Source organism: Panthera pardus, unplaced genomic scaffold (assembly GCF_024362965.1).
Source record: "Panthera pardus isolate Hobbes unplaced genomic scaffold, ASM2436296v1 HiC_scaffold_15, whole genome shotgun sequence".
NCBI lineage: Eukaryota > Metazoa > Chordata > Mammalia > Carnivora > Felidae > Panthera > Panthera pardus.
Window position 1 is genome coordinate 35,843,659 of NW_026526710.1, and position 26,605 is coordinate 35,870,263.

At 37.1% G+C, this 26,605-nt stretch overlaps 1 protein-coding gene across 2 annotated transcripts in view; it reads right to left on the minus strand.

The window, feature by feature from the left end:
- The window catches only part of SMCHD1 (structural maintenance of chromosomes flexible hinge domain containing 1), a 230,845-nt gene extending 204,499 nt beyond the window's left edge, over nucleotides 1–26,346 (minus strand). For both annotated transcript variants that reach the window (XM_053902476.1, XM_053902475.1), the window contains exons 1-5: nucleotides 26,046–26,346; nucleotides 17,344–17,419; nucleotides 16,328–16,489; nucleotides 11,653–11,735; nucleotides 10,890–11,020 (exon numbers count right to left, since the gene is read on the minus strand). In XM_053902476.1, coding sequence (XP_053758451.1) covers nucleotides 10,890–11,020; nucleotides 11,653–11,735; nucleotides 16,328–16,489; nucleotides 17,344–17,419; nucleotides 26,046–26,222 — 629 coding nt within the window. In that variant the 5' untranslated portion in view covers nucleotides 26,223–26,346. The remainder of the gene's footprint in view (nucleotides 1–10,889; nucleotides 11,021–11,652; nucleotides 11,736–16,327; nucleotides 16,490–17,343; nucleotides 17,420–26,045) is intronic.
- Between the last annotated feature and the right edge of the window lie 259 nt (nucleotides 26,347–26,605).

The following is a 26,605-nucleotide window of genomic DNA, read 5'->3' on the forward strand; positions in this document are numbered from 1 at the left end:
TCCAATATAATGATACAGGTAGGTTAAAAGAAAATGGATAAGAAAAGACATACCAACCAGGAAAACATGAATGAAAAGAAAGCTAAAGAATATCACATAAAATATACTTCAGAGCAAGAAAATTATCAAGGACAGAGTAGCATTACAGAATAATAAAAGGATCCACTTACCAAGAATGCATAACAATTCTCTAACTGCGTATACATAAACTAACACAAGTTCAAAATACATAAAGCAGAAATTAAGAAGTGAAAAAAGAAACACACCTGTAAATAAGTGGGGGACTTCAAAATTCCAGCAAGGATATAAAAGAATATACCAGCAAGGATATAAAACCATCAAGGATATAAAAGAACTAAACAATATCGACGAATGGAATCAAATTGACATTTACAGAACACGCCTCCCAACAACAGCAGAATATATATTCTTTTCAAGGACACAGAAAATTCCCCCAAATACATCATATTCTGGAGCACAAAACAAATCTCAACAACAAATTTAAACAGAGTGTATAGAGAATATTTCCTCTGACTATAATAAAACCAAACTAGACATCAACATAAAGAGGAAAATATGTTAAGAACACGTAGAAATTGAACAACACATTCCTCAATCTATGGATCAAAGAGCAAATTACAAAGGAAATAAAAAATACACCAAACTGTAGGACAATGAATATACACCATTATCAAAACTTGTGGGATGTAGTGAAAATAGTTCTTAAAGATTTGTAGCACAAAATCATCATCTTAGAAAAATCTCAAATCAATCATCTAAGATTCCACACCTCAAGATACTACACCAAAAAAGAAAAAAAAAAAAAAAAAAGGACATTAAGAGCAGAAATCAAAGAATTTGAAAAGAGAAAAAAATTTTTTAATTTATCAAAGCACACATTATTTCTTTGAAAACATTACCAGTAAATACACACTACTAAACTTGAAAATGTAATGAAATGGACTAATTCCTAGTAAAATATAACTTACCAAAACTAAGTCAGTAATTGCCTAAATATTCTTATAACTATATTTAAAAAATCAAAGCAATAGTAAAAAATTCCTCCCACCAAAACAACAGACTCAAATGGCTTCATATGTGAGTTTCAAAACCCAAACTTTCAAAAGAAAAAAAAAACCCTCAAACTTACATAAGTGATGGAAGTATAAATAAATACAATCACTCTGGAAAACAATTTACTACCTTGTACATTGGAACTTTTATCTTTTAACCCACAAATTCCCTTCTAGGTATCTAAGAACTTATGTAGATTTGGACTAGCAAATACATATGTAACATTATACACACACATAAACACTTATAAGTAAGATAGTAATGCTTATAATGCCAAATGTGGCATGGGGAGCCAAATGCCCACTGACTGGAGACTGGATAAATACAGTGCAATTTTAAGTATGCACAAAAGAATATTATATGGTTATGAAAAAGAAAAAACTACAGACCCACACAAAGACGAAATCTTAGTAACCTAATATTAAGTGAAAATACAAGTCCCTTATAGAACAACATATCATATGACTATCCTTTTTCGCAGCATCAAAAAACAAGCAAAGTTAGATTTTTTTAATATAAGGAAATAAGGGGGCACCTGCATGGCTCAGTTGGTTAAGCATCCCGAATCTCAGTATCGACTCAGGTCATGAGCTCACAGTTTGATTTGTGAGATCAAGCCCTGTGTTGCACACAGCAAAGCCTCCCCTGCTGGGGATTCTCTTTCTCCCTCTCTCTCTCTCTCTCTCTCTCTCTCAATCTGTCCCTCCCCTCTCCTCTCTCAAAATAAACAAACATTTAAAAACAAAAATAAGGAGGAGCGCCTGGGTGGCTCAGGCCTGGGTGGCTATGTGCTGACAACTCAGAGTTGGAGCCTACCTCAGATTCTGTGTCTCCCTCTCTCTCTGCCCCTCCCCTACTCACGCTCTGTCTCTCAAAAATAAACATTAAAAAAATTTTGTTTTTAATAAAAAATAAAATATTTTGTTCAAATAAGGAAATAAGAAAAACAATTCAAGATAGTTAACTGTGATGGAGAGGAAAAAAAACAGAACAAGGGAGGAACACACAGATGTAAGTTACAGAAACTGTGCTACTTAACTGGTTTGGGTGGTAAATTCTGGTTATTCGGCTTATTAAATTTTTCAATAAACCTTAAAAATACAATGCCTGAATTGATAAATTGTTATAAACCAAAAACTGTAATTAATTAAATTCTATGAACCTAATGTATTAAAAAAAAAAAAGTAGGGGCACCTGGGTGGCTCAGCCAGTTAAGCAACTGACTCTTGATACTGGCTCAGCTCATGATTCCAAGGTTGTGAGATCGAGCTTCCCCCCCCCCCCCCACCCCTACAAAGTAAATGGTTTCTAAGACTTTAATTATTATGGCAATGCTTCTAGGAAACAACCTGAAAATACCCCCCAATATTATCTTAAAAACATATACGGGAAATACACAAAAGTTTAGAGAGAGATGGGCTCAGAGATTAAACACACACATACTTAGACTGATTCAAAACTAAGAATTCTAGTCACTGACAGTGAATGGACATAATCACCAGGAATTAAGTCTACTTTTCAACCCAAACCATCTATGCAAATCTAACCTAGGCAAAAACCCTATCATAGCAAATAAGGTTAAGAACACAAATGTCTAGGTTTCAGACTTGTGTAAATAAGTCCAGAAAATTTCCTTTATCTACACTCAAGGGTTATATAAACATCCCTTCATGAAGGTAAGTACAAGAGAAAGATAATCTAAGACCCTACAAAAATTTTTGCATCACAGAAGCACTCCTCTAGAGAATTTAGAAAGATCCCTCAGGAATAACATAATCCAAAAGAATTTCAAAAAACATTCATATTCTTGATACAATGTAAAAGGACACTGTATCTTTTTGATATATTAGTACTGTATAAAAGAGAGAAAAAATATCCAAGAAAAGAAATCACAGAAGATGTTGAAAGTAAGAAAAAGGAACAAGAGAGAGAATAAAATTAGTAAAAGAAACTAAAATATAAGTGGTTGCCAGGAAATAGGGTAGAGTGACTACATATGTATATTTATATCTACCTTGAACCTATCAAAGGGAATAACCCCACAATAAAGAAAGCTTTACCTCCAATAAAACTGACAAATGGCCACAGATCCTTATTAGAGTTTCTGGAATAATCTATGCAACACAATGAAACTAACCCAATTAAAGTAGGATGCCTAAATGTTCCATAATCATTCTCTGAATTCAAGTAACACCAATACCAGAAAGTAAAAGTTCATCCAAATTTGCAGAAAAGTATTGAAGACGAACTTTTTCTTTAGCAAAATTAGGGAAAATCCTGTTGAGGGTCCATTTCTACAACCTAAAAAAAAATGGCATGGGAAATAAGCTATGTGGCATACTATTTTTATTAAAAAAAAAAAAAAAGGCTACCTAAGTTGAGGACCTTTCAATGGCTGAGCAGGAGGTAGCACTGATTCAACACACATCTGGATTATGACCACACAGCAATTATGTTCTAGGTATCTAATTGAACTTCTTTTAAAAAAAATTTTTTTAATGTTTTTTATGAGAGAGAGCATATGCACTAGCGGGGGAGGGGCAGAGAGAGATGGAGCACCAGCAGGAGCAGGGCAGAGAGAGACAAAGACAGAGAATCCAAAGTGGGCTCTGCACTGATAGAGAGTCCTGTGAAAGGCTTGAACTCAAGAACCGTGAGATCATGACCTGAGCCAAAGTCAGGTGCTTAACCAACTGAGCCATGCAAGCACCCCTCTTTTGTTTTTTTATACGTTTGTTTATTTTTGAGAGAAAGAGCGCGAGCAGGGGAGGGGCAGGGAGAGAAGAAGACACAGAATCTGAAGCAGGCTCCAGGCTCTGAGCTGTCGGCACAGAGCATGATGCAGGGCTCAAACTCACAAACTGCGAGATCATGACCTGAGCTGAAGCCGACACTCGACCAACGGAGTCACCTAGGCACCCCGAATTTAACTTCTAAGGCAATGATTATAATAATGCCTGAGTGATGAGCCAATTTTCTAGGTTCATGTAATGTTCTACATGTTATTAGAGGTTTGAATTACACAGGTGAATGCATTTGTCAAAAGTCGGTTAACAGAGTGAGCACTTCCATAATGGTAGAGTAAGGACCTATGAAAACTCACTCATTGATAAAAGCAACAGAACATCTGCAAACATTGTCAAAAATCAACATTTTCAGAATAAGTATTAACCAAAGGCTTGAACAATCCAAGGAGTGTTTATTCAAGACACACAGTTGAATCTCAGAACAGTGAGCTCTGTGATGTTTTAACATGCCCAATCCCACTTCCCGCCTCACCAGCTCCACAGAAGCCTTGAAAACTGATAGCCTTACAATCACAGTGAAAACCAGCTACCCAGGAGTCACTGGAGCAAGTTTGGAGTTCCCCTAAAGCCCCTTTCCCATAGAACTGCCATTATTAGATTTGTCTGACAGTTCCCAAGGAACCTCCACTCACAGGGTTTGCCTTTATTTGACCCAACTCAGAACCTGCTCACTGTGAACCACTTTTCCCTCAGTCATTTGTCAAAAACTTATCAATGGTAATTATTTATGATCACAGCTGAGGAACGCAATGAAAACAACTGGGAGGAAATAAGAACCTGGCCAAAAACTGACAAAGAAAAGCTGGAGAATGAGAGATCCATAGTGGGTTTTAAAAGCTGCAACATATTCATGAGAATAGAGAAGAAGGGCATACTCATATGCAGGGCTAGCCACATGCTCAAGAAAGCCCTAAGCTTTCATTTCTGGCTGACTTTGAGGTTCTGTGCAAGCAAGAAGTAAAGACTAAGGCAGAGTTTTAAACTTCCTACCAGAGCATTAAAGACATACTCCAATATGCAAACAGAACGCACTGGCAAAAGCTCGGAAGACTTGATGGTTCCAGACATTTAAGGAAATGTCCAATCACTAGCTAGCAACACAAGATAAAGAATACAGACTTTACAGAATTAGTTTAGAGGGGAAACTATAAAAATAACAAAAAAAACAGAAGCAACAAACAAGCCCTGGGGAGAAGGATCAATCTAACTTCCAGAGTTGCAACACTGTATTATTTAAAATGTCTTATTCTCAACAAAAAATTGTAAACTGGGGCGCCTGGGTGGCTCAGTAGGTTGGGTGGCCAACTTTAGTTCAGATCGTGATCTCACAGTTCCTGAGTTCGAGCCCCGCATTGGGCTCTGTGTTGACAGCTCAGAGCCTGGAACCTGCTTTGGATTCTGTGCCTCCCCCTCTCTCTGTTCCTCCTCTACAGACACACACATACACACACTCTCTCTCTCTCTCTCTCGCTCAAAAATGATAAACATTAAAAATAGTTTTAAAAAAAGAAAAAAATTATAAGCCATGCCAAATTAAAGTATAGTCCACACACAGGAAAAATAGCAGTAAGAAGAAACTGTCTCAGAGAAAGCCCAGACACTAGACTTACTAGACAAAGATTTAAATCAGCTATTTTATTTTTTAAATACTTATTTATTTTGGGGGCAGGGCAGAAAGGGAGAAAGAGAATCCCAAGCAGGCTCCACGTTGTCAGCAAAGAACCGGATGTGGGGCTTGATCGCACGAACCATGAGACCATGACCTGAGCCAAAACCAAGAGTAGGATGCTTAACCAACTGAGCCACCCAGGAGCCCTTAAATCAGCTATTTTAAAGTGCATTACATGAACAGAAATCATGAAGTAAATAGTGAAGTATGAGCACAGTGTTTCACCAAATAAACAACAGAGGCAGAAATTATTTTTTTAAAAAAGAACCAAATAAAAGTTCTGCAATTTAAAAAAATTCAGTTAAGTGGCTCACTAGCAGATCTGAGTTGGCAGAACAAAGAATCAGTGAACTTAAAGGCAGGTCAACTGAGTGTACTTAGTCTGAGGAACAAAAAGAAAAAAGAATAAAGAAAAATGAACACAATCTCAGAAACCTATAGGACACCATCAAGCATATCAATATATGGATAAGAGCCACAGAGGAGAAAGATTTGAAGAAATAATGGCCAAATACTTCCACAAATGTGATGAAAAACATTAATCTACAAATCTAAGAAGTTCAAACACCAAGTAGAAGGAACTCAAAAGACCCAAACCTAGACACATCAGTATCAAACTATTAAAAGCCAGAAAAAAAAAAAATCTTGAAAGCAGACAGAAGAGATTAGTCACACACAAGGGATATGCAATAAGATTAACAGCTGATTCTTCATCAGAAACTACGGAACCAAAGGCAGTAGGCAAACATGTTCAAAGCATTAAAAGAAAAAACTCAACTTTCAAAAATAAAGGAAAGGTTAAGACAGTCCCGGATAAACAAAAACTGAGGGAATTTGTTGCTAGTAGATCTGCCCAAAATAGTTACTAAAGATGATGCTTTTTACATCCTTTCTGATTTTTCCCCCTTCTGATTTAAAAGATAACTGCATAAAGCAGTAACTATAAAACTATGTTGATGCAACTATGATGTATAAAGATGTCACTTATATAAAAATAACACAAAGGAGTAGGAGGAGAATAAAGCCATATAGAGGCAAATTCTTTGTATATTCCAGACAGTAAATTGCTATTAATCCAAACTGGATTGTAAGATGTTAATTGTAATCCCTACAAAAACAACTAAAAATTAGACTAACAACTACTGAAAGCACATTAACGACTGCTAAGAGTGAGGGAGATGGTGAGGGGACACACAAGTGACCACCATGAGTAAAGGTTTCTTTTCTTTTGGAGTGATGAAAACGTTCTGGAATTACTGGTGATGATGCAAAACTTTGTGACTATACTCAAAACTACTAAATTGTACACTTTAATATGGTGAATTTTATGGTATGTAAATTATAGAACCATAAAAAATAAAGAAATCCAATGAAAAGCTTCAGACAGATGTGAGCATTTCACTGCATATAAATTTTACCTCAAAAGAAACGGACTCTAGTAATGGTATCAATGCTTTAAGCATTAGGAAAAAGTTTACAGATATCTGTAATTTATTTTGAATTAAATTTTAAAACCTGAACTGAAGATTGGTAGGATAGACTAGTGGGAAAGCAACAGTCAATGGTAGAAAATAGGTATGAGACGGGCACTGAGGAGGACATTTGTTGGGATAAGCACTGGGTGTTGTATGGAAGCCAATTTGACAATAAATTATATTTAAAAAAAAAAAAAAAGAATGTAGGTATGAATATCTGGGTTATCACTGTAGAAATTCAACTTTTCTGTATGACAATGTTCATAAACTGCTGAGGAAAAGAATAGTGCTGAAGAAACACTCAGATCCAGGTGTTTTGTTTTTGTTTTTTTTTTTAATGTTTATTTATTTTTGAGACAGAGAGAGACAGAGCATGAATGGGGGAGGGGCAGAGAGAGAGGGAGACACAGAATCGGAAGCAGGCTCCAGGCTCTGAGCCATCAGCCCAGAGCCTGACGCAGGGTTCAAACTCACGAACCGTGAGATCGTGACCTGAGCTGAAGTCGGACGCTCAACCGACTGAGCCACCCAGGCACCCCCAGATCCAGGTTTTGAACCTTTCTACAACTAGCCTGAACTCCACAAAAAACTAGTATTGTTAAAGACATATATGTGACAAATTATTGTAGAGTAAAGGAGAACATAGAGACATAACAAAGGGGAAAAACTTGAATATGAACATTATATACTTTGAATCAATGATAAATTTCTTGGGTGTGATAATGGTATTATCATTATGAGAATATCCCTGTGAAAGAGATACTTGCTGCAGTATTTAGTAGTGAAATTTCATAAAGAATCTAATTTTTAAAATGATTTAGGAAGGGAATGTGAGTATGCATATAGACAGAAGATAACAAATGTGACAAAGTGTTATTTAGCAAATAAATCTAGGTGAAAGATACGTGCATGCTAATACTGCTCTTTCAACCTGTTAGCTTTAACTTTTTCAAAATAAAAAGGGTGGGTGGAAGAGGAGTACCAAGGTTGAGCAGGAGTTATAAAGAATTTTGGCAAGTAACAACTCTCACCTCATCTCCCTCTATTCTCCCCTCCATATACTGTGGTCTAACCACACTTGTCTCCTTGCTCTGTCCCAATCAAAACAAGCTGATAATACTTTCAAGGTCTTTGTCTTTGCTGGTATTCTTTCTACTTGGAATATTCTTCCCCCAGATCTTCACTTGGCTATTTTCTTTTAATCATTCAAGTCTCAACCAATGTAATCTCAAAGAGGCCCTCTTATCTAATGATTTTAATTTAAGAGATGCCCATCAGGCTCTAACACATCACCTGATTTTTTTTTTTTTTTTTAACGTTTATTTTTGAGACAGAGAGAGACAGAGCATGAACGGGGGAGGGTCAGAGAGAGGGAGACACAGAATCTGAAACAGGCTCCAGGCTCTGAGCTGACAGCACAGAGCCCGACGCGGGGCTCGAACTCACGGACCATGAAATCATGACCTGAGCTGAAGTCGGCCGCTTAACCGACTGAGCCACCCAGGCGCCCCTGATTTTTTTTTTTTTTTTAATGTTTATTCATTTATTTTGACAGAGAGCAAGAGTGAACGAGGGAGAAACAGAGAGAGAATGAGAGAGAGAATCCCAAGCAGGTTCTATGCTCAGCCTGGAGCCCAATGAGGCATTCTATCCCACGAACCGAACCGTAACATCATGACCTGAGCTGAAGTCAAGAGTTGGATGCTTAACGGACTAAGCCACCCAGGCGCCTCTCTCCCCACCAATATTTTCTTAACAGCAATAATCCATGACTGGAATGCTTATAAATTTTTTGTGTGTTTTACTTCTGTTTTTCTCTCTACAACAAAACCTACAGGCCAAGAGAGTCAGTTGTTTTATATTTTAGGCTGTCCTTCCTTGTCTTTCATAGCCTGTGTCCTATGACATCCACTCTTGTATCCAGTAAAAACTAAACTGGAAATAGTAAAGCAACTGATAATCTTCTTCTACAGGAGCAGAAGCTAGGGGAATAAGCTTTGTTAACATCTGATGTTAACAAAAATCAGAGTGGGTGGGTCAAGGGACCGATATTAGACTCAAAGACTATGAGTATATAGTAGCTACAACAACTGATTGTTTAGTGATACCTAAAATGCCAGGACCAAAACCAGCAACAGTTAGCTTTCTACCAAAAAATAAAATGTCTTGGGGTGCCTGGGTGGTTCAGTTGGTTGAGTGTGTCCGGCTCCTGATTTCAGCTCAGGTCATGATCTCATGACTTGTGAGATCGAGCCCCATGTCAGGCTCCACGCTGAGCATGAAGGCTGCCTGGGATTCTCTCTCTCCATCTCCACTACTCGCACTCTCTCAAAATAAATAAATGACTGTTAAAAATTTTTAATTTCCCTAACATTTGACTTAAGTTTAAAAGTTTACATTGTGCTAAGACCTAGAGAAAAATGAGAGTCCATGTTCCATGAATCCAGGTAAAATTTAATCTAACACTATAGTTTCTACTCTTCCATTTGATTTAAATGACATTTTTCTACCTTTTTTGCCCAATCTACTATTTGTCCTCCTTTCCCTTATACCTAATATTTCTATTGCATGCTAAATTCTATCCTTACATTATAAAAGACAATGGTCTTTGCCTTCTCTGTGGATACTTTATAAATCCTTGAAATGACATGTACTCATGAATATAATGAAAAAGAATGGTTGTAGAAAAGTCTGAGGGTAACAATGAGAAAGTAGTAACTAAAATGATAGCTTATAGAGCTTGTATTTACTCACTGCTTACCATAAACCAAGCTCTATTCTAAGGATTTTACAGTGTACTAACTCACTTGGTTTTCACAAAACCTCATGAGGTTTTATCCACATTTTACACAGATGTAAACTGAAACCCAAAGAAGTAAAATACCTTGACCAATGTCCTGCAACTATTAAGGCTAGATTCAAACCAAGCCAAATGATTTCTGAGACTGTCTTCACTATATGGCCTCTAACCATGACACTGTAAGTATGTACAAATTTGATAAAAATTGTGGGTGCTGAAATTTCAGAAACAAGAAGGCAAATATGCGAACTATATTAATTTTTAACAATATTAAGATTAATCCCTAAATTTGACTGATTCTCCTTGACATGACAAAAAGAAAAAAATAGGACACGAACAAACATTACTTAAAAATAATAATAACAACAACAACAGATTCTTCCCAAGTGTGCTACCTGAAGTACACAACATAGCTGAAAATACCAAAAGACTTGTGGGTCACAGTTCTTACTAGAATTCAGCTAATATCCCAAAGACCTATCTTTATAACCCTGACAACTTCTAGTATATTTTGTTTCCCCTGTAACATTCTCATTCAGGATATTTTCTATAAGCATATTCTGATACAAAACTCTTGACTAGACACTATTCACTAACAGCTGTGAATGTTTTATTAAGCAGAGACCTGTCAAGTAGAGCAATGGTGAACTCAACAGAACTAAATGTGGTTCATTAGACACTCTGTAAGTCACACTGGGTGATTTCTAAAGCCTAGTTTAAAACCATCCTACTGCTCTAGAGACCACAAAGCTCTCATCAAACTTTAGTAAGGAAAGGGTGAAAGGTCCAAAGTACTTAATATATCATAATAGCTTCTACGTATCTTAGGAAATGCAAAAATATTTCTTCAGTGGAAGGGCAAAATATTATGTAATTTTGACTATTTCTAAGTACTGATAATAAAAACTCAATAATATAAAAATCTTAACTATATATGCTGACAATATATATGCTGATAATGTCAAAACCTCCAATGTACCACATTTAACTAAAGACATATTAGAGTTCCCATCCTTATTAAAATTCCCAGCTCCCCATCAAAAAAGTGAGTAAGGTTTTCTAACCTTTCAAAGTCACCTTGCCTTGTAAATTTTGACAACCTATACACGGCCCAGTTGTTAAGCTGTTTAGAGGTCATTCCTCTTCCATTATCTATTACTGCAACGGCAGGTTTTCCTTGTGTTTCATCAAAAAGCTATGAAATAAGTTCACAAAGACAGGAAAAGTCAAATCAATATTAAAAATATAAAAAGTTAAAGAAGTAATTCAATGGGCTCACTCACACATTGCTGGTGGAAGTGTAAATGTATTACAACTTTCTAAAAGGTACTTCAGCTATATAAGTCAAAGGCCTTAGAATTCTTCATGTTCTTTAATCCAGAAATTCCATACCTCAGAATTTAGCTTAAGGAACTAATTAGATACATGTACAAAGACCTATCAATCATGCCAGCATTCCTCACAATGGCAAAAATACAGAAAAAAATCTAAATGTTCAACAATAGTAGATTACATAATTTATCATATAACCAATAAATGAAACTATAACAACATTATACTGCAGAATATTCATATGACAAATGTCTACAACATACTGTCAAAGGAAAGTAGAAGATCACAAAAAACAAAATGTAGGCTAAGATCACACATACATATATACATATATGCATAGAAAAAAGGGCACATAAAAAATTTTAACAATGAAGGGACATCAAATAATTATTTCTACTTTTAGTTTTTGACCTTATTTTCTAATTTTTCTACAATGAACTTACGGTACTTCTATAAAAGGAAAAGTAAAATTTCTTTATAGTATTATTTTCTTACCAATTTGATCTGTATTCTTCTAATACCAGTGTTTCGAGAAGTAGCAGACAATGAATTGTCAATTAATTCGGCAAGAGCAAATGCTGGAAGAGAATGAGAAGACATCACTGCTTAACTTTTCCCTCCCAAATACTTCATTTAAAAGTACAAAGTAAAAGAAACTCTGAAGTACCTTAAGCCATCACTTTTATTTTCCAAAGAGCTAGAATTAAAGTATTATCCTGATCCTAATGATATAATACATAATAAAGGCATCATCACCAATCACCACCGCATAAAAAAGCAGTCATCAACCAGTACTTGTAAGGCACTAAACGGCATGAGTCAGCCAGCCATGATTCCTGGCTTCAAGGAGTTTATAATCTAAAGACAGACATACAGACATAGAAGACAAACAGAAGACCATAACCATAAAATCAAATACTAGTTTGTGGTATGTAATACATCATGCACAAGTCAAAAGTAAACACATTTAGAGATGAAGGGGCAAATCTAAAGCAACTATAAAAGTGTCTATTAAGAACTAATTTAGATATGGAAATCTTGTAACTAACAGCAACTTGTCAAATGGCAGAACATGTCTGTTTAACAGAGAACTGCTAATTATTTCCTACAACAACCAAGCTGATATTCAACTTCTTAATGGCTCACTATTATCACCTAATATTCTCTTTTCTTCAAGGTCACTACTAAAACTATTTTCCACTTTTATTTCCTTAATTAAAAAGGGCAACATACCAAATTTATGTCTCTTACTTTCCCTGAAGCATAACCCAACACTATAAATTAATCCACAGAGTAGCACCCCAGCAAGCATTCCAAAGTCTAAACACTTACAGAATGGCTATGTTTATAAACTACAAAGAAGTTACCACAAATCAGATTACATAAAAGGATCTGGCCAATGGTAATGTCTAGAAAATGGAGGAGGAACATTGTAAGAAATGGGAGGAAAAGAAAGAATTAAGAGAAATTTGGAGGGAAGAATTTGTATCTGCAGAAATATGAATGAACAAAAGAAAAAAATTCAAGATGGTTTTGGGTTTTGAGTCTTTGCTCTAGAAGACTTGATAAATGGTCATATTTACCAGTAAGGAAAAATTTAGAGGAGAAGGAAAACAATCATTCCGTTTTAGCTGCAATGCACCACCACTACTACATCAAACTCAATGAGTATAGGTGGCCCATAGGGAGCTAGAACAGATACTTGAGAGAATAAAAACAGCCAGAGGTAAGGATTTTTGCTTCACTGACAGAACAGTCAAGGCTTGGATCACTTCATTAAGAGAAAAGTATAAACAAAGAGCAGCATGACTTGAAGAAATATCCACTATATGGTCAAGGATAATAAGAAGCACCACCAAAGGCCAATGAAACAAAAGGAGGGAAAGACCTAGGAATGTAAAGTCACAGTAATCAAAGCAAGAACTTAAACAGGGAGACTTTGTTTTTCATATGACAGCAGGAATGATGACTAGCACAACTAATCTGGAAGGCACTTAAATTTATATCAAATCTTGAAAATGAACTACCTATTCACTCTATAATTATATATTTAGAAATCTATCTCCAGAGAAAGAATTACAAGTTCATTCAATATGCAAGTATTTAAACACTCACTATTTTCAGCCATTATTCTAGGGATAGAACAAAACAGACAAGAGTCCTAATCTTGTGGAGTTAACATTCTAATTAAAAGATGGAAGAATCAGAGCGCCTGAGTGGCTCATTTGGTTAAGCATCTGACTTCAGCTCAGGTCATGATCTCACTCCTGGTGAATTCAAGCCCCACATTAGGCTCTGTGCTGACACCTCAGAGCCTGAAGCCTGTTTTGGATTCTGTCTTCCTGTCTCTCTGCCCCTCCCCTGCTCACCCTCTCTGTCTCAAAAATAAACATTAAATTTTTTTTTTTAAAAAGATGGAAAATGATGAGAGAGATGGAAAATGTAATATAATCATAATCATCTTAGAAAGTTGTATACGTGATGGAGAAAAGAAAGAGCAAAGAGACTAACAGTTAAGGCACAAAGGAAATACAGTTGCAATCTTAAGCAGGTTAATTTTTGTTAAGAAGGTAATAAACAAAACTTCAAAGAGGTGAGGCAATGAGACAGGGCCTATCTGGACAAAGAGTATTACAAGCAGAAGGCCCTAAGCTAAGTATAGAGCTGGAACTGGGGTAAAATGAACAAGCAAAAAGAAGAGTTGAGACAAAGGCAGAGAACTCACAAAGCAGAGCTACAAAGGTCATATAGATGATTAAAAAGACTTCGGCTTTTATTCTCAGTGAAATGGGGAACCATCAGTGTTTTCAGCAGAAGAGTAACACAATCTGACTTCTCAAACCTTACGTGGACAGGCATGAAAAGATAGAGATGAATTAAGAGTTCACTATATAATCTAGGTGATGATTCCTCGAGATCAGGTTTAAAGAAACAAACTGTCATTTCTAGATACACAATGAGGATAGCGCCAACAGAACTTTCTGACAGACTGAATGAAAGATCAATTTGATTTTTGGCCTAAGCAACTAAAAAAACAGCAATAATCAATTTGGATGGGAAAATTATGTGTAGTTAGGATTCATTGATCAGATCAGGGCTCCCATCTTAGGTTTTCTAGTGGAGATAACATATGGGCAGCTGCACAGACAAAACTGGGATTCAGGAGAGAAGTCTGACATTATTATCAATATTTAACTAAAAACTACCATTTCTATCACCTCCATTTAGGAGTCACTGCCATAAAGACGGTATTTAGAACAATGACATTGGATAGGATGACTAAATAAGATAAGGAACCAAGGAACTAAGCCCTGAGGCACTTCAAGATTAAGAAGGTTGAGGAAGGAGGTCAATTATATCTCAATTAAAGAAAAAAAGAAAAAGAAGAAAAAAAGAAGATGGAGAGAGAAGACTACAGAGAAGACAGTGAGGTAGAAACAAAATAGAGTATGGTTTCTCAAAAGTTAAGTGAACATTATTTTACCAAGGAGGAAAAAGTGACAAACTGTCAATGCCTTGAGTAAAATGGGAACTGAAAACTGATCATTGGATTTAGTCACTGGAGACTTTCAAAGTGTAACTACAGGGGCAACTGGGTGGCTCAGTCAGTTGAGCATATAACTCCTAATTTCAGCTCAGGCCATGGCCCCAGGGTTGTGGGATCAAACTCCCTGTTGGGCTCCTCACTGAGCATGGAGCCTGCTTAAGATACTCTCTACCACTCGGTAGAGAGTACTCTGGCTCGCACTCTCTTTAAAAAAAAAAAAATACAAGAGAGTGAAAAGGAGAGAATGGGAAGAGGAGCGACACTACTGACAGTAAATACAGTCAACTCTTTTAAGGAGTTTTGCTGTAAACGGGAACAAAAACTGGGCAGTAGCTGGTGCAAGTAAGTATGATGTTTTTAAGATGGGAGAAATAAGACGGTAGCTTTCTTGTATATAATGAACATCAGAGGTAATAAATATAACGGTTAGGAGTTCAAGTTCAGTAGTTCTTCCTCTGCTAGGGTTCAAATCCTGGCTCCAACACTTATTAGTAGGGTGGCCTTTGTCAAACTACCTAAAATCTCTTAGCCTCAGTTTCTTCTGCAAAGTAGGGTCATTACCTAACATTAGTTACTACATGGGATTAAGGATTAAATGAGATAATGTTCATAAAGCATTTGGCACAGAGCCTGCCACTGCAGCTGACAGTAGTAATACCAGTACTTCAGGTGAGGATGTGTACAAAGATTTAGACAAAAGAATATTCAGTCATGTGTCACATAAAAAAGACTAAAAACAACCTAAATGTCTAACAGTAGAACACTGTTCAAAGAAATTTATGTAAATAATGTATAAACACTAAAAACAAATATACACTGACATATATATTAAACATGTTCATTTTATTTTAAACAAAAAAGTAGATTAAAGAAGTATGTACCATATAAAACCACTAAAAAAGTTATGAAAGGGTCTGAAATGATAAACACCAAAGTGTAAGTGGTAGTTATATCTGTGTGGTAGAGATATGATGTTCTCTATGTTCTCTTTACTTATCTATGTATTCTAATTTCCTACAAACTATAATGCATACAACGAGAAAAATATTTTTAATAAGTTTATAATGAATATCTAAGTAGTACTGAACACATTGGCAGGATCCAGACAGAAAAGACTCTCTAAATCAACTGATTTATATAAAGGTCATTAGCAAACAATCCAAAGGTAGGATAAAAGTGGTGAGAAGTAATGGTAGAAAGAAACAAGAAATGGAGACCAGACCAAAAACCACTTACTTGTGCAGTTCAGGTATACAAATTTGTAACATAAAAAAAAAATTTTCTCAATTAGGAGAGGTCTACAGGAAGCCAGGAAGAATAAATCAGAGTATACAAGAGATGGAAAGATATGTAGGTACAATATTTCTTATACGTTAAAGTGGAAGAAATTGTAATACTAACTAGATTAGTTTTAAAAGAGAGGTATCTTTACTCTGAAGAAGACTTAGATAGAAAAAGAAACATATTGTGATGAAGAGGTTGAAGCTAGGAAGTCCACAATGACCAGTCATATCTTCTAGTAAAGTAGAAACAGAATTTTTAAAAAGTGAAGGAATGCAACATGTGGTCAAGGGATAAAGTATAGTAATAGTTTGTCAAAATTAGTACAGATGTAATACTTACGCAAAGGATTTTGTCCTTCACTTGCGTAATATTCATACATGCCACTTTTAACCAGTGTGTCATAGTGAGGTAGGAAGTCAATTCGTTCTTTTGTAGCTGTAAGTAGTAACTGATTGACTGACTGTAGCAGGTATAGAGTGACTCCATCTTTAACAGTGTCATCTGTAATTAAGAAGTAATAACTTAAGTGCTACACTAGTATCAGAAACACCATGAATTTATAATTCTGAATATGCAAATTATATCTATAAGATATCTTTAGAGATGGTACAGGCAAACCCTCAAACAATGGATCTATCTATAAATTCAGTTGTGTTTTATTAAGGATAGTACAGTGGAATTGGCCCAAATATTTCCACTCATCTACAACACTCAATTCTTAATAAGTTAAACTATCGCAGGAAATCAGACAAGGAACTAAATTCAAAAGGAATCAAGCATGAAAACTGGCAGGTCCTGGAATCTAATTGGATAAAAAAAAAAAAAAAAGATAGTGGGGGACACCTGGGTGGCTCAGTCAGTTAAGCGTCCAACTTCAGCTCGGGTCATGATCTCACGGTTCATGAGTTCGAGCCCCGCATCTGGCTCTGCGCTGACAGTACAGAGCCTGGAGCCTGCTTTGGATTCTGTGTCTCCCTCTCTTTGCCCCTTCCCCACTCACACTCTGTCTCTCTCTCAAAAATAAACAAACATTAAAAAAATTTTAAAAAAAAAGATAGTGGAAGAATCTAAGTTGGCGAGAATTAACTTCTTGAGGGCCCATGTAAAAGAAATGTGGCCAAGTATTACACAACATCTCATCTTCTGCAGCTGTAAATGACAACTATTTTTCTATAATCTTGTTTGAAAAATATGACCTCTACACAAACTGTGCACATATAATCAGTTTCCCCCTCCACTCCACGAAAGTAACCAAAATTATCAATAATTTTAGATGCTTATCTGTGTAATAAAATAGTTACTGCCCTATAATATACTAGAATATACTAAATATAAAAGCATCAAACACTGCTTACCAAAATTATCACAGGTAATTTCTTTCCTACTTGTTGTTGTAATAACAAATTTCTCTTCAGGTGAAATGCCAAGTGTCTATCCAAAATAATAGGAATAAAATCAATTATTACACAAAGGAAATAAATACATCATTCAAGTTCATAAGAATATGAAAATATTGATAGTATATCATAACCCTGTAACAATTACTGTATTTGCCTAAGAAATGTAAGTCTTAATATTTCAAAATTTTTCCTTTGCATAAGTAAGGACAGCTCTACCTATTAATTACCTATTTGCTTAACAAGGTTGTTTTTTCTTCTACTGGCATATAAAAAGCCACCTAGGAACATGATGACTAGATGGAATATTTCAAAAGAATTTTAATATGAGCAGGGCCTCCTAGGCAAAAGGCATGCTATTTCATGTCAACACATAAGTAAACTCATTTGAAGGAAGCATTAACACTTATGCTCATATAAATACTTAAATACACAAAAAGTACTAGAAAAAAGAAGTTAATATTTATAACACAGAGGTAAGGATAGCCATGCTATGCAGGATTTTCCGTATTAAAGAATCTCTTTAATCTATTATAACCCCTTCCAAAAGAGTAACTTTAAAAAATTAAGGCAAATTATAAATTCTGAGAGGGAATTCCAACAGGAGACAAAGAGCATCCTTAGGAAACCAAAAGCCTTCCTGAAACAAGATGAAGATCAACAAAGAGAAAAGAACAAAAAATCATGATCAAAAGGAAAAAAATACAAATGAATGACCAATGAACATACAAAAAATAGACATTTTACAACTGATCAAAAAATGACAATAAGAAAAATGAGTTAACATTTCCATTAAAATTTTACATATCTTTACAATTAAAAGCCATATGCTCTTTCTAAAATTAAACAATACAACAATGTATAGTTAAGTGAAAAGACTGACTTCTGCTTTGAGTAATGATGGACTAATCTTAGACCAACTTTGCCACCAGGGTGGGACGGACAACTAGACTGATGATACTCACTCAAATCTTCAATAGCGATACTAAACCCTTATTGGTTCCCACTGAAACTTGTTAAAGCACCAACTCCTTATTCTAAACACTGACTAAAGGGAAAAAATAAAGGGGCGCCTGGGTAGCACAGTTGGTTGAGTGCTCTAGATCTCAGCTCAGGTCATGATCTCATAGCTTCTGAGTTCCAGCCCCTTGTAGGGCTCTGTGTTGACGGCATGGAGCCTGCTTGGGATTCTGTTTCTTCTTCTCTCTGCCCTTCCCCGCTTGTGTGCTCTCACGCACTCTCTCTCAAAATAAATAAACTTAAAAAGAAATTAAGGGAAAAAACACAGCATTTATCCTGCCTTTTTGGTACCAACTGTATTTAGGGGTAACCAAAGAGCTCTAATTGATGAGGCAAAGTTGTTATGTAGAGAATTCCAGCTAATAAATACAGGAGGAATGGCAATCAAAATATCACCATTAATGGATGAACTGTCAATTTTGTTATGGAGGGATCCAGGTGAAACCACCTGAATCCCACCTGAATGCTAATATGATCTTAGCACTGCTAAGAGTGGGAGAAATATTCGTTTATTACATGCCTCTTGATACAATGTAACATAAAGTACCAGCACCACCTACCTATGAGGTATTCTTTGCCTCCATACCTCAAAGAAGTTGAATCTAAATTTTGCTTATAAACCTTTAAAAATAACTTGTTTACAGGACATATGGAGATAGAACAAGTTAAATTACACCATGAAGGAGCACAAATCCATAATGTGCACTATTCAAGAAAAACCTGTTTGATTTCTTCAACAGGCAAAGGTCAAGAAAAACTGAGAAATTGGGGAAAGACAGTTGTGCTGAAATGCTCTAAATTCATAATATAAAAAAACAAATTCAACATGAGGACCCTGATGGAATCTTGATTTTAAAAAACCAATTATAAAAAGACATTTTGAAATAATCAGAGATACCTGTATATGAACAAAGCTATCAGACAATATTTTAAGATGTTAATTTTGATGGTGTGATCACAGAAATAAATCCATGTGAAAAGCTAGGAGTAAAGTGAACCAAGAACTGGAATATGCCACAAAAGACAAAAATGATACTTGTGTAGTAAAATACTTGGTAACTGTTGAATCTGGATGATGAGTTAATGTGGGCTCATTATACTATTATCTCTTTATGTTTGAAGCTTTTTGTAAGAGAAATGTGTAACATAAAATATACTATAACAGACCAGTGGAAGAGAACAGTGGATCGTGATACAGACCCACATATATATACATGGAAATAGGAAGTGACATTATAAATTGGTGCGGAAAGAATAATTTCAATGAATGATACTGAAACTAGATAACTGCATAAAAATAGGTAAAATAAGATCCCCATCTTAACATACACAAAAAGAAATTTCAAGAGAATTAAAGATGCTGTATGTTAACCCAAATTTTAGAGGAGAACACAGAGGAATAATTTTGAGAAGACAGAGAAAAGGATTTCTGAAAATATACAAAAAGTGCAAGCCATAAAGGAAAAAATTAGAAAATATGAAGATACACTCATCCTCACTAGTAGAGAAATTAAAGCAACTTATTCCCATGAGGTCGGCAAAAATTTTAAGTCCTGATAATATAAAGTACAGGCCTCCACACAGGGAAACTGTTATTACACTATTAATAAATACACTATTTATACACTATTAATAAAATGATAATTAGGGTCACCTGAGTGGCTCAATCGGTTGGGCACCCGATGGCTGAGGTCATGATCTCAGGGTTTGTGTATTCAAGCCCCACACTGGGCTCACTGCTGTCAACACAGAGACCACTTTGGATCCTCTGTCCCCTTCTCTTTCTGCCCCTCCCCCACTCATGCTCTCTCAAAAATAAATATTTATTAAAAAAAAAAAAGACTGATAATCAATACAACTATATTGAAAACAATCTGGGGGTGTCTGGCTGGCCCTGTCTGAAGAGCATGTGACTGATGCTCTTGGGGTCGTGAGTTCAAGTCCTATGTTAGATACAGAGGTTACTTAAATAAACTGTAAAAAAAAAAAAAAAAAAAAAGCAATCTGGTATACTTTACTAAAATTAAAGATAATCATATCCTATAGAATTCCACCCTACAGAAATGAAGCTATGGACATAAACTGATGGGGAATAAAACTGTACTTGTTTAACAAATAAAAACTGGCTTTACAGACCTTTATTAGTTTTGTGTAATGAGTCTTTACTTTTTAGTTCACTACTACTTTATTTCTACAGTGCCCAATTGCTAGATCATGTGCTTATGTACCCTGCAGAATAAAGTCTGTTCTTACAGTTACTGAAAAACTGTGTGCCAAGTTGAATTTTTAAGATTTACGTGCATCTGAATTATATCTAATAATTCCATACACTCTCTCCATTAATCTGTTATTATTCAACTAAGATACTAAGTTTTTTGTCTTCCTTACCTATAATTCTGTATATGAGAATTATTTCTTGAAATCATAATTTTTCTCAATATTTTTAAGTCTTTGATATTTGGCAAATATAAATTACATTTTTACATAATTCATTATGCTTTTATGCAAGACGGCGTATCCTTCTCTCTCTATATTTTTAGTCTAAATTCTATCTTATCAAGACATAAACTAAAGTCTTTCATGTTTTGTATTAACCTGGCCTTGAATACAGATACACTTACTCTGCCTTTCCCTATACGAAAGCAGAATAACATTCTATTTGGGCAAGAGACTTGATTAGGTTTTTTTTTTTAATGTTTATTTATTTGAGACAGAGAGAGACAGAGCACGAGTGGGGGAGGGGCAGAGAGAGAGGGAGACACAGAATCAGAAGCAGGCTCCAGGCTCTGAGCTGTCAGCACAGAGTCTGACACGGGGCTCAAACTCACAAACCTTGAAGTCATGACCTGAGCCGAAGTGGGTCGTTCAACCGACTGAACCATCCAGGCGCCCCTAGGTTTTTTCATTTTTAAAAGAATACTTTGATCCCATCATTTTCTGGGTTAATTGGTAAAGCAGACAGATCTGCCTTTAATGGGTAATAAAAATTACCTGCCTTCCATCTCTTTAGGTCACCTTCAAGCTACCTGTTGTCCAACCTTCCTCAAAAGCCAATTTTAAACTTTTCTTAACGGCTAACTAAATTGAGTCCATAAAGTCTTCAAATACTTTAAATTTCATCCATAGATTAAGTCAGAAACTACATACTTCGACCCATTGTTCTGAAACTCTGCAAACTAGCCTTTAGTTTGTCCTTTGACATTATACCTAATGTGCAGGTTTTGTCCCTGAATCAACAACAGACCAGTAACACCCATACTGCACGTGAGTGAGAAATTTCTAAGAAAAAAAAAAAGAAGAAGAAAATTTGAGGAGTGCCTGGGTGGCTCAGGTGGTCAAGTATCCAACTTTGGCTCAGGTCATGATCTCACAGTTCGAGAGATCAAGCCCCACATCGGGCTCCATACTGACAGAGTGGAGGCTGCTTGGGATTCTCTCTCTCCCTCTCCCTGCTGCTCCCTGACCCATGCTTTCTCTCTCTCAAAAATAAATAACTTAAAAAAAAAAAACTTAAAAAAATCCGAGTGGTTACTGGTTAAAGCAGCTTGCATTACCCTAAATAACACATACCCTACCTTGCATTAAAGGAAATAAGCAGCAGCCTTTCCTCTCTTTAAGGATGTTGTCCGTATTATGAGGATTCGAAAGGAATCTAGGGAAAATTATTTCTCAAATCAAAGCTTTGCTTCACTAGCAAATGGAATGTTTTCATTTTATAGACACTGTAGTTTTTCTATCAATTATCTTTCCTTGTTTTGACCTCTAAGAAACTCAAAGCTGATTTCAAGGCTAAGCAATGGTGGAAGATATTATCAAAGTTTATTAACTCTCTTCAGGTTACTATTTTATTCCTTCCTATACCCACTTTTGCTTCTTCTTTTAATCTTCTGGAAAAATAATTTTTTTTAAGATTTTAAGTAATTTCTACACCCAACTTGGGGCTCAAACCCACAACCTCAAGAGCGAGAGTCACATGCTCCACCAAATGAGCCAACCAAGCACCCCTCATCTTCAGAATTTTTCTAAAAAAATTTTTTACATTTACTTTTGAGACACAGAGAGAGACAAAACATAAGTGGGGGAGGCGCAGAGAGAGAAGGAGACACAGAATCCAAAGCAGGCTCCAGGCTCTGAGCTGTCAGCACAGACCCCGACGTGGGGCTTGAACTCATGAACCGTGAGATCATGACCTGAGCAGAAGTCAGACACTCAACCGAGCCACCCAGGAGCCCCCCAGAATTTTTAATATGTGTACCCTATGTACCAAAATTTTTTAAAAGGAAGAGAGTGATTCATTTAACAGCTATAAACTAACTAGTGGTACAGCTCCTGCCCTCAACAAGCATACAGATTTTTTTAAGTATCATGGTAGAGTAACAACGTATAGTGGAACCACACAAAGAAAAAAGTAAACATCTCCTCAAAATTGGAGATGGAGGGGAAGGTTTGCATACTTGGGACTTAATGTCTGGATATATTCTGAAGAGCTAGCCAAATGAATCATCTTCTATGATTCTGCAAGGCCACAAGGGCTCAGGTGAAGTCAATAGCTGCATATCACAAGTGTAAGGGATTCTTCCAAATCTATTCCTTCCTTTTTTTTTTTTCCAACTTTCTTCTTTCCTCTTGACTGCTCCCTTCTTCCACCAAGTGAACTTTTACCAAATAACAGTTTAGAATACATAATACTGTTTAGCACTACAAACACTTATTAGTTCAAGTTTTAATGAAAAACTTTTACTTAGTGCATTATTTTGCCTCCTCCCCAACAAGGAAAATAAAGGCTGTAGTAAATAACGTGGGCACTGTGGAGATTTTTTTAAATAAAAATACAAGCTTCAGAATCAAAGAGACCTAGATTTAACCCCAGTTTCACTGCTTATTAACTGTGTAATCTTGGACTTAATTCAGTAATTTAATGCAGTTCTTCATGCAGGTAATGGAGACAAGGTTATGGGATTAGGTTACATAATCTAATGATGCTTTAAAAAATAAATTCTGCGGGGCACCTGGGTAGCTCAGTCGAGTAAGTGTCTGACTTCAGCTCAGGTCATGATCTCGCAGTCCCCAAGTTTGAGCCCCGCATTGGGTTGTGTGCTAACAGCTCAGAGCCTGGAGACTGGTTCAGATTCTGTATCTTCCTCCCTCTCTGCCCCTCCCCCCCCAAAATAAACAAACATTAAAATTTTAAAAAAATAAATAAATTCTGCAAAAAAAGTTAGCCTTCCATTCTTTTTCCTTAACTAGTTCTTCCCTCTCCCTCTGATCAAATTTCACCTTTGTCTCTTCCAGCAGAAAAAAGTGGGAAGGAGGAGGAAAGAATTCGTCAAAAGAAATATTTTGTTTGGTTTTCAAATTAAGATACTGAAGGAATGGAATAAATATATCTATTCCCTATAACAACTTAATTTGAGGCAAAGTGGTATAACAGAAAAAATATGGGTTCTGGGTTTGAATCCTAATTCAAGACTGTACTGTTCTACTTAAGTGAGTCACCATCTCTAAAAGTGAGTTATCACTTCTGTAATAATACTTCCCCTAAATAACAGTTACTGACACTTTTCACAAGGGAGAATTTATTTCTAAAGAGGGAGTGAATTAGTACAATGTTATTGAAAAGAAATCTGAAAATACCTATCAAGAGCTTTAAAAATATTCCTGACCTTTGATACAGAAAATTCACTTTCAAGTTTCTAAACAAAAGAAAAAGACATAAAACACGATGTATTCAAAGATGCTTATCATGGAATTACTTAAAATTGAAAGTAACGTAAATGTTGACAAAAAGAAGGGATTTGGTTATGTAAACAGCGGTACGAAACAAACTATTTCAAACTTTGATTATGAAGACTTGCATTAAAATAGAAAAATGCTGACAATATTAACTGAAAAAATAGAATGCAAACGTGCGTCACAACAATAAAAAAAAAAAAAAATCAGGGTAGGGTTATCTGGGTGGCTCAGTTGGTTAAGCATCCAACTTCTGCCAGGGTTATGATCTCTAGGTTTGAGTTTGAGCACTGCCTCGGGATCTGTGCTGACAGCTCAGAGCCTGGAGCCTGCTTGGGATTCTGTGTCTCCCCCTCTCTCTGCCCCTCCCACGCTCGTGCTCTCTCTCAATAAATAAATGTTAAAAATATTTTTTTTTTAAATCGGGTAAGGATACAAAAAAATAACTCCAAGTGCTACCAGTATTTATAAATGTTATATTAAAGGTTTCCTTTTCTCCCCCCTCTGTTCCGTATTTTCTTTAACGTGCCGATATTTTTAACAATAAAAATAATGAACATAGAGTTCCCTTTTTGTGGAATGGTTTTGGAAACATTCATCAAAAAAAGATGAGCATTCATTCGGTTTTCAAATACATGGGAATCTGCTACTTCCAGGCACGGAATGAATGCACTGTTTATAATTTTGGCATTTGCCATGTGCCAGGCACAGTTCTAGACACTGGGAATACAGCCGTGAACAAACCAAAGTCCTTGCTCTTAAGTCGCTCTTATTCTACAGATATTGATTTCAATTATTTCAGCAACTACACAGAGTTGTGTGTCTAGAACAGTACTAAATCACCAGCCTCACCAAATTAAAACAATGCTTCAACACAAAGTTCTCTTTCCTTGGAAGCTAAGTAGCTTTGTAGCTTAAAAAGAACTTCATGTGGTTAAAACAGCACAGGGCTGTATCCTTTCTTTAAAGCTCAGGCACCACCACCGCCACATATCTAGAAGACACTTGACAGTTTAAAGTAGCTTTTCCTACACAATCAGTATTTTTTAGAGCAAACTAACACAGTCGAGATACATATACAAATATATATAGTCACACATATACACATCTCACACACACACATACATATATACACTGTATATACACACACTATATATATAGTGTATATATATATATACATACATACACACACACACACACACACACACACCCTTCTTTGATGTTTCACAGCTACGCACAGACACCTTTCGAGCTACTTCTAAAACTCTCAAGGGCTACGGTTCAGAGAACCAGAAGGGCAGCTCCACCTGCGAAGCTAACTCGGACAAGTGCTTCCACCAGGGAAAGAAGGACCTTGCCAGGGCGGGCCCACAAACCTCCTTGACAGGACGACCGGGGAAATTATTGGATCATTTAATGAACCTGAGGTAAACCGACTCCAGGAATTTCAGAACTCCCAACCATCGCAAGTCATAACAGAGCCATCGGGTTACAACTCTGTTCTCTATTTTAAAACAAAAAGTTCCTCACGAAAGAGACACAGTGACTTTTCCCTCCTGGAAGATGGGTTTAGAGTACTAAGGGCTTAGAGTACTAAGGTCGCCACGGGCCAATTAAACGCGAGGTTAAGAAATCCCGGGCAGCGAGGGCCACCCCGACCCCAACCCCGTAAAAGGGCAGGGGGAGGCCCACGGAGTTGCTGGCTCTACACTCCCAGGCCGAGGCTGGGACCAGCCCAAGGCTTCCAGCCGCCCGGCCACGGGCATGGCGGGCACCCGGCAGAGAGAAGCCAAGGCCGCAGAACTAGGGCCAGGTGACAGGTTTATTGCCCTTGGTGAGCAAGTTGAGTGTCTCGTCACCTTCCCAACCCAAACTCTACCCGCGCATCCCTCCTCGGACCCTTGGCGTACCTGACACACAGAGGCGCGGAACCTTGCGTAGTCCGAGCGCTCCTCGACCTGCAGCACCCGGTCCCCGAGCTCGGACTCCTTTTCCCGCCGGTCAAACAAGTACACCGTCCTGCAGCCGTCGCCTCCGCCGTCCTCTCCAGTTCCCACCGAGGGCCCGCCGCCGCCCGCCGCTGCCATATTGGGGGAAAGGAGAAAAACCGGCAGCGCCGGCCTCTACCGCGGCCGGCTCGGGGCCGAGGTGCAGGCTCCGCTCGGCGCCTTTAGCTCCAGCCCCCGGGGCGGCGCGAGGCCTCTAGCCCGGCGCGCTACAGCTCCTCCCTCAGTGGCGGAGGCGGCGGCCGAGCAGCGCCGGGCGCGAGGATCACCCGGGAACCGATTCAAACGAGCTCCTGCTCCTGCACACGTCACTTCCGCGGCCCGTCGATCCCGGGGAGAAGGGGGCGCGCAGCGCGCTCTCCGTATGGCCGGGACCCGCGCCCGCCGCCTTCCACGCGAGCTTCGCAGTGCAACCCACGACCAGGGCCGCCGCCCGGACTGTGGCGCAGGAGGAAGAAGGGCCT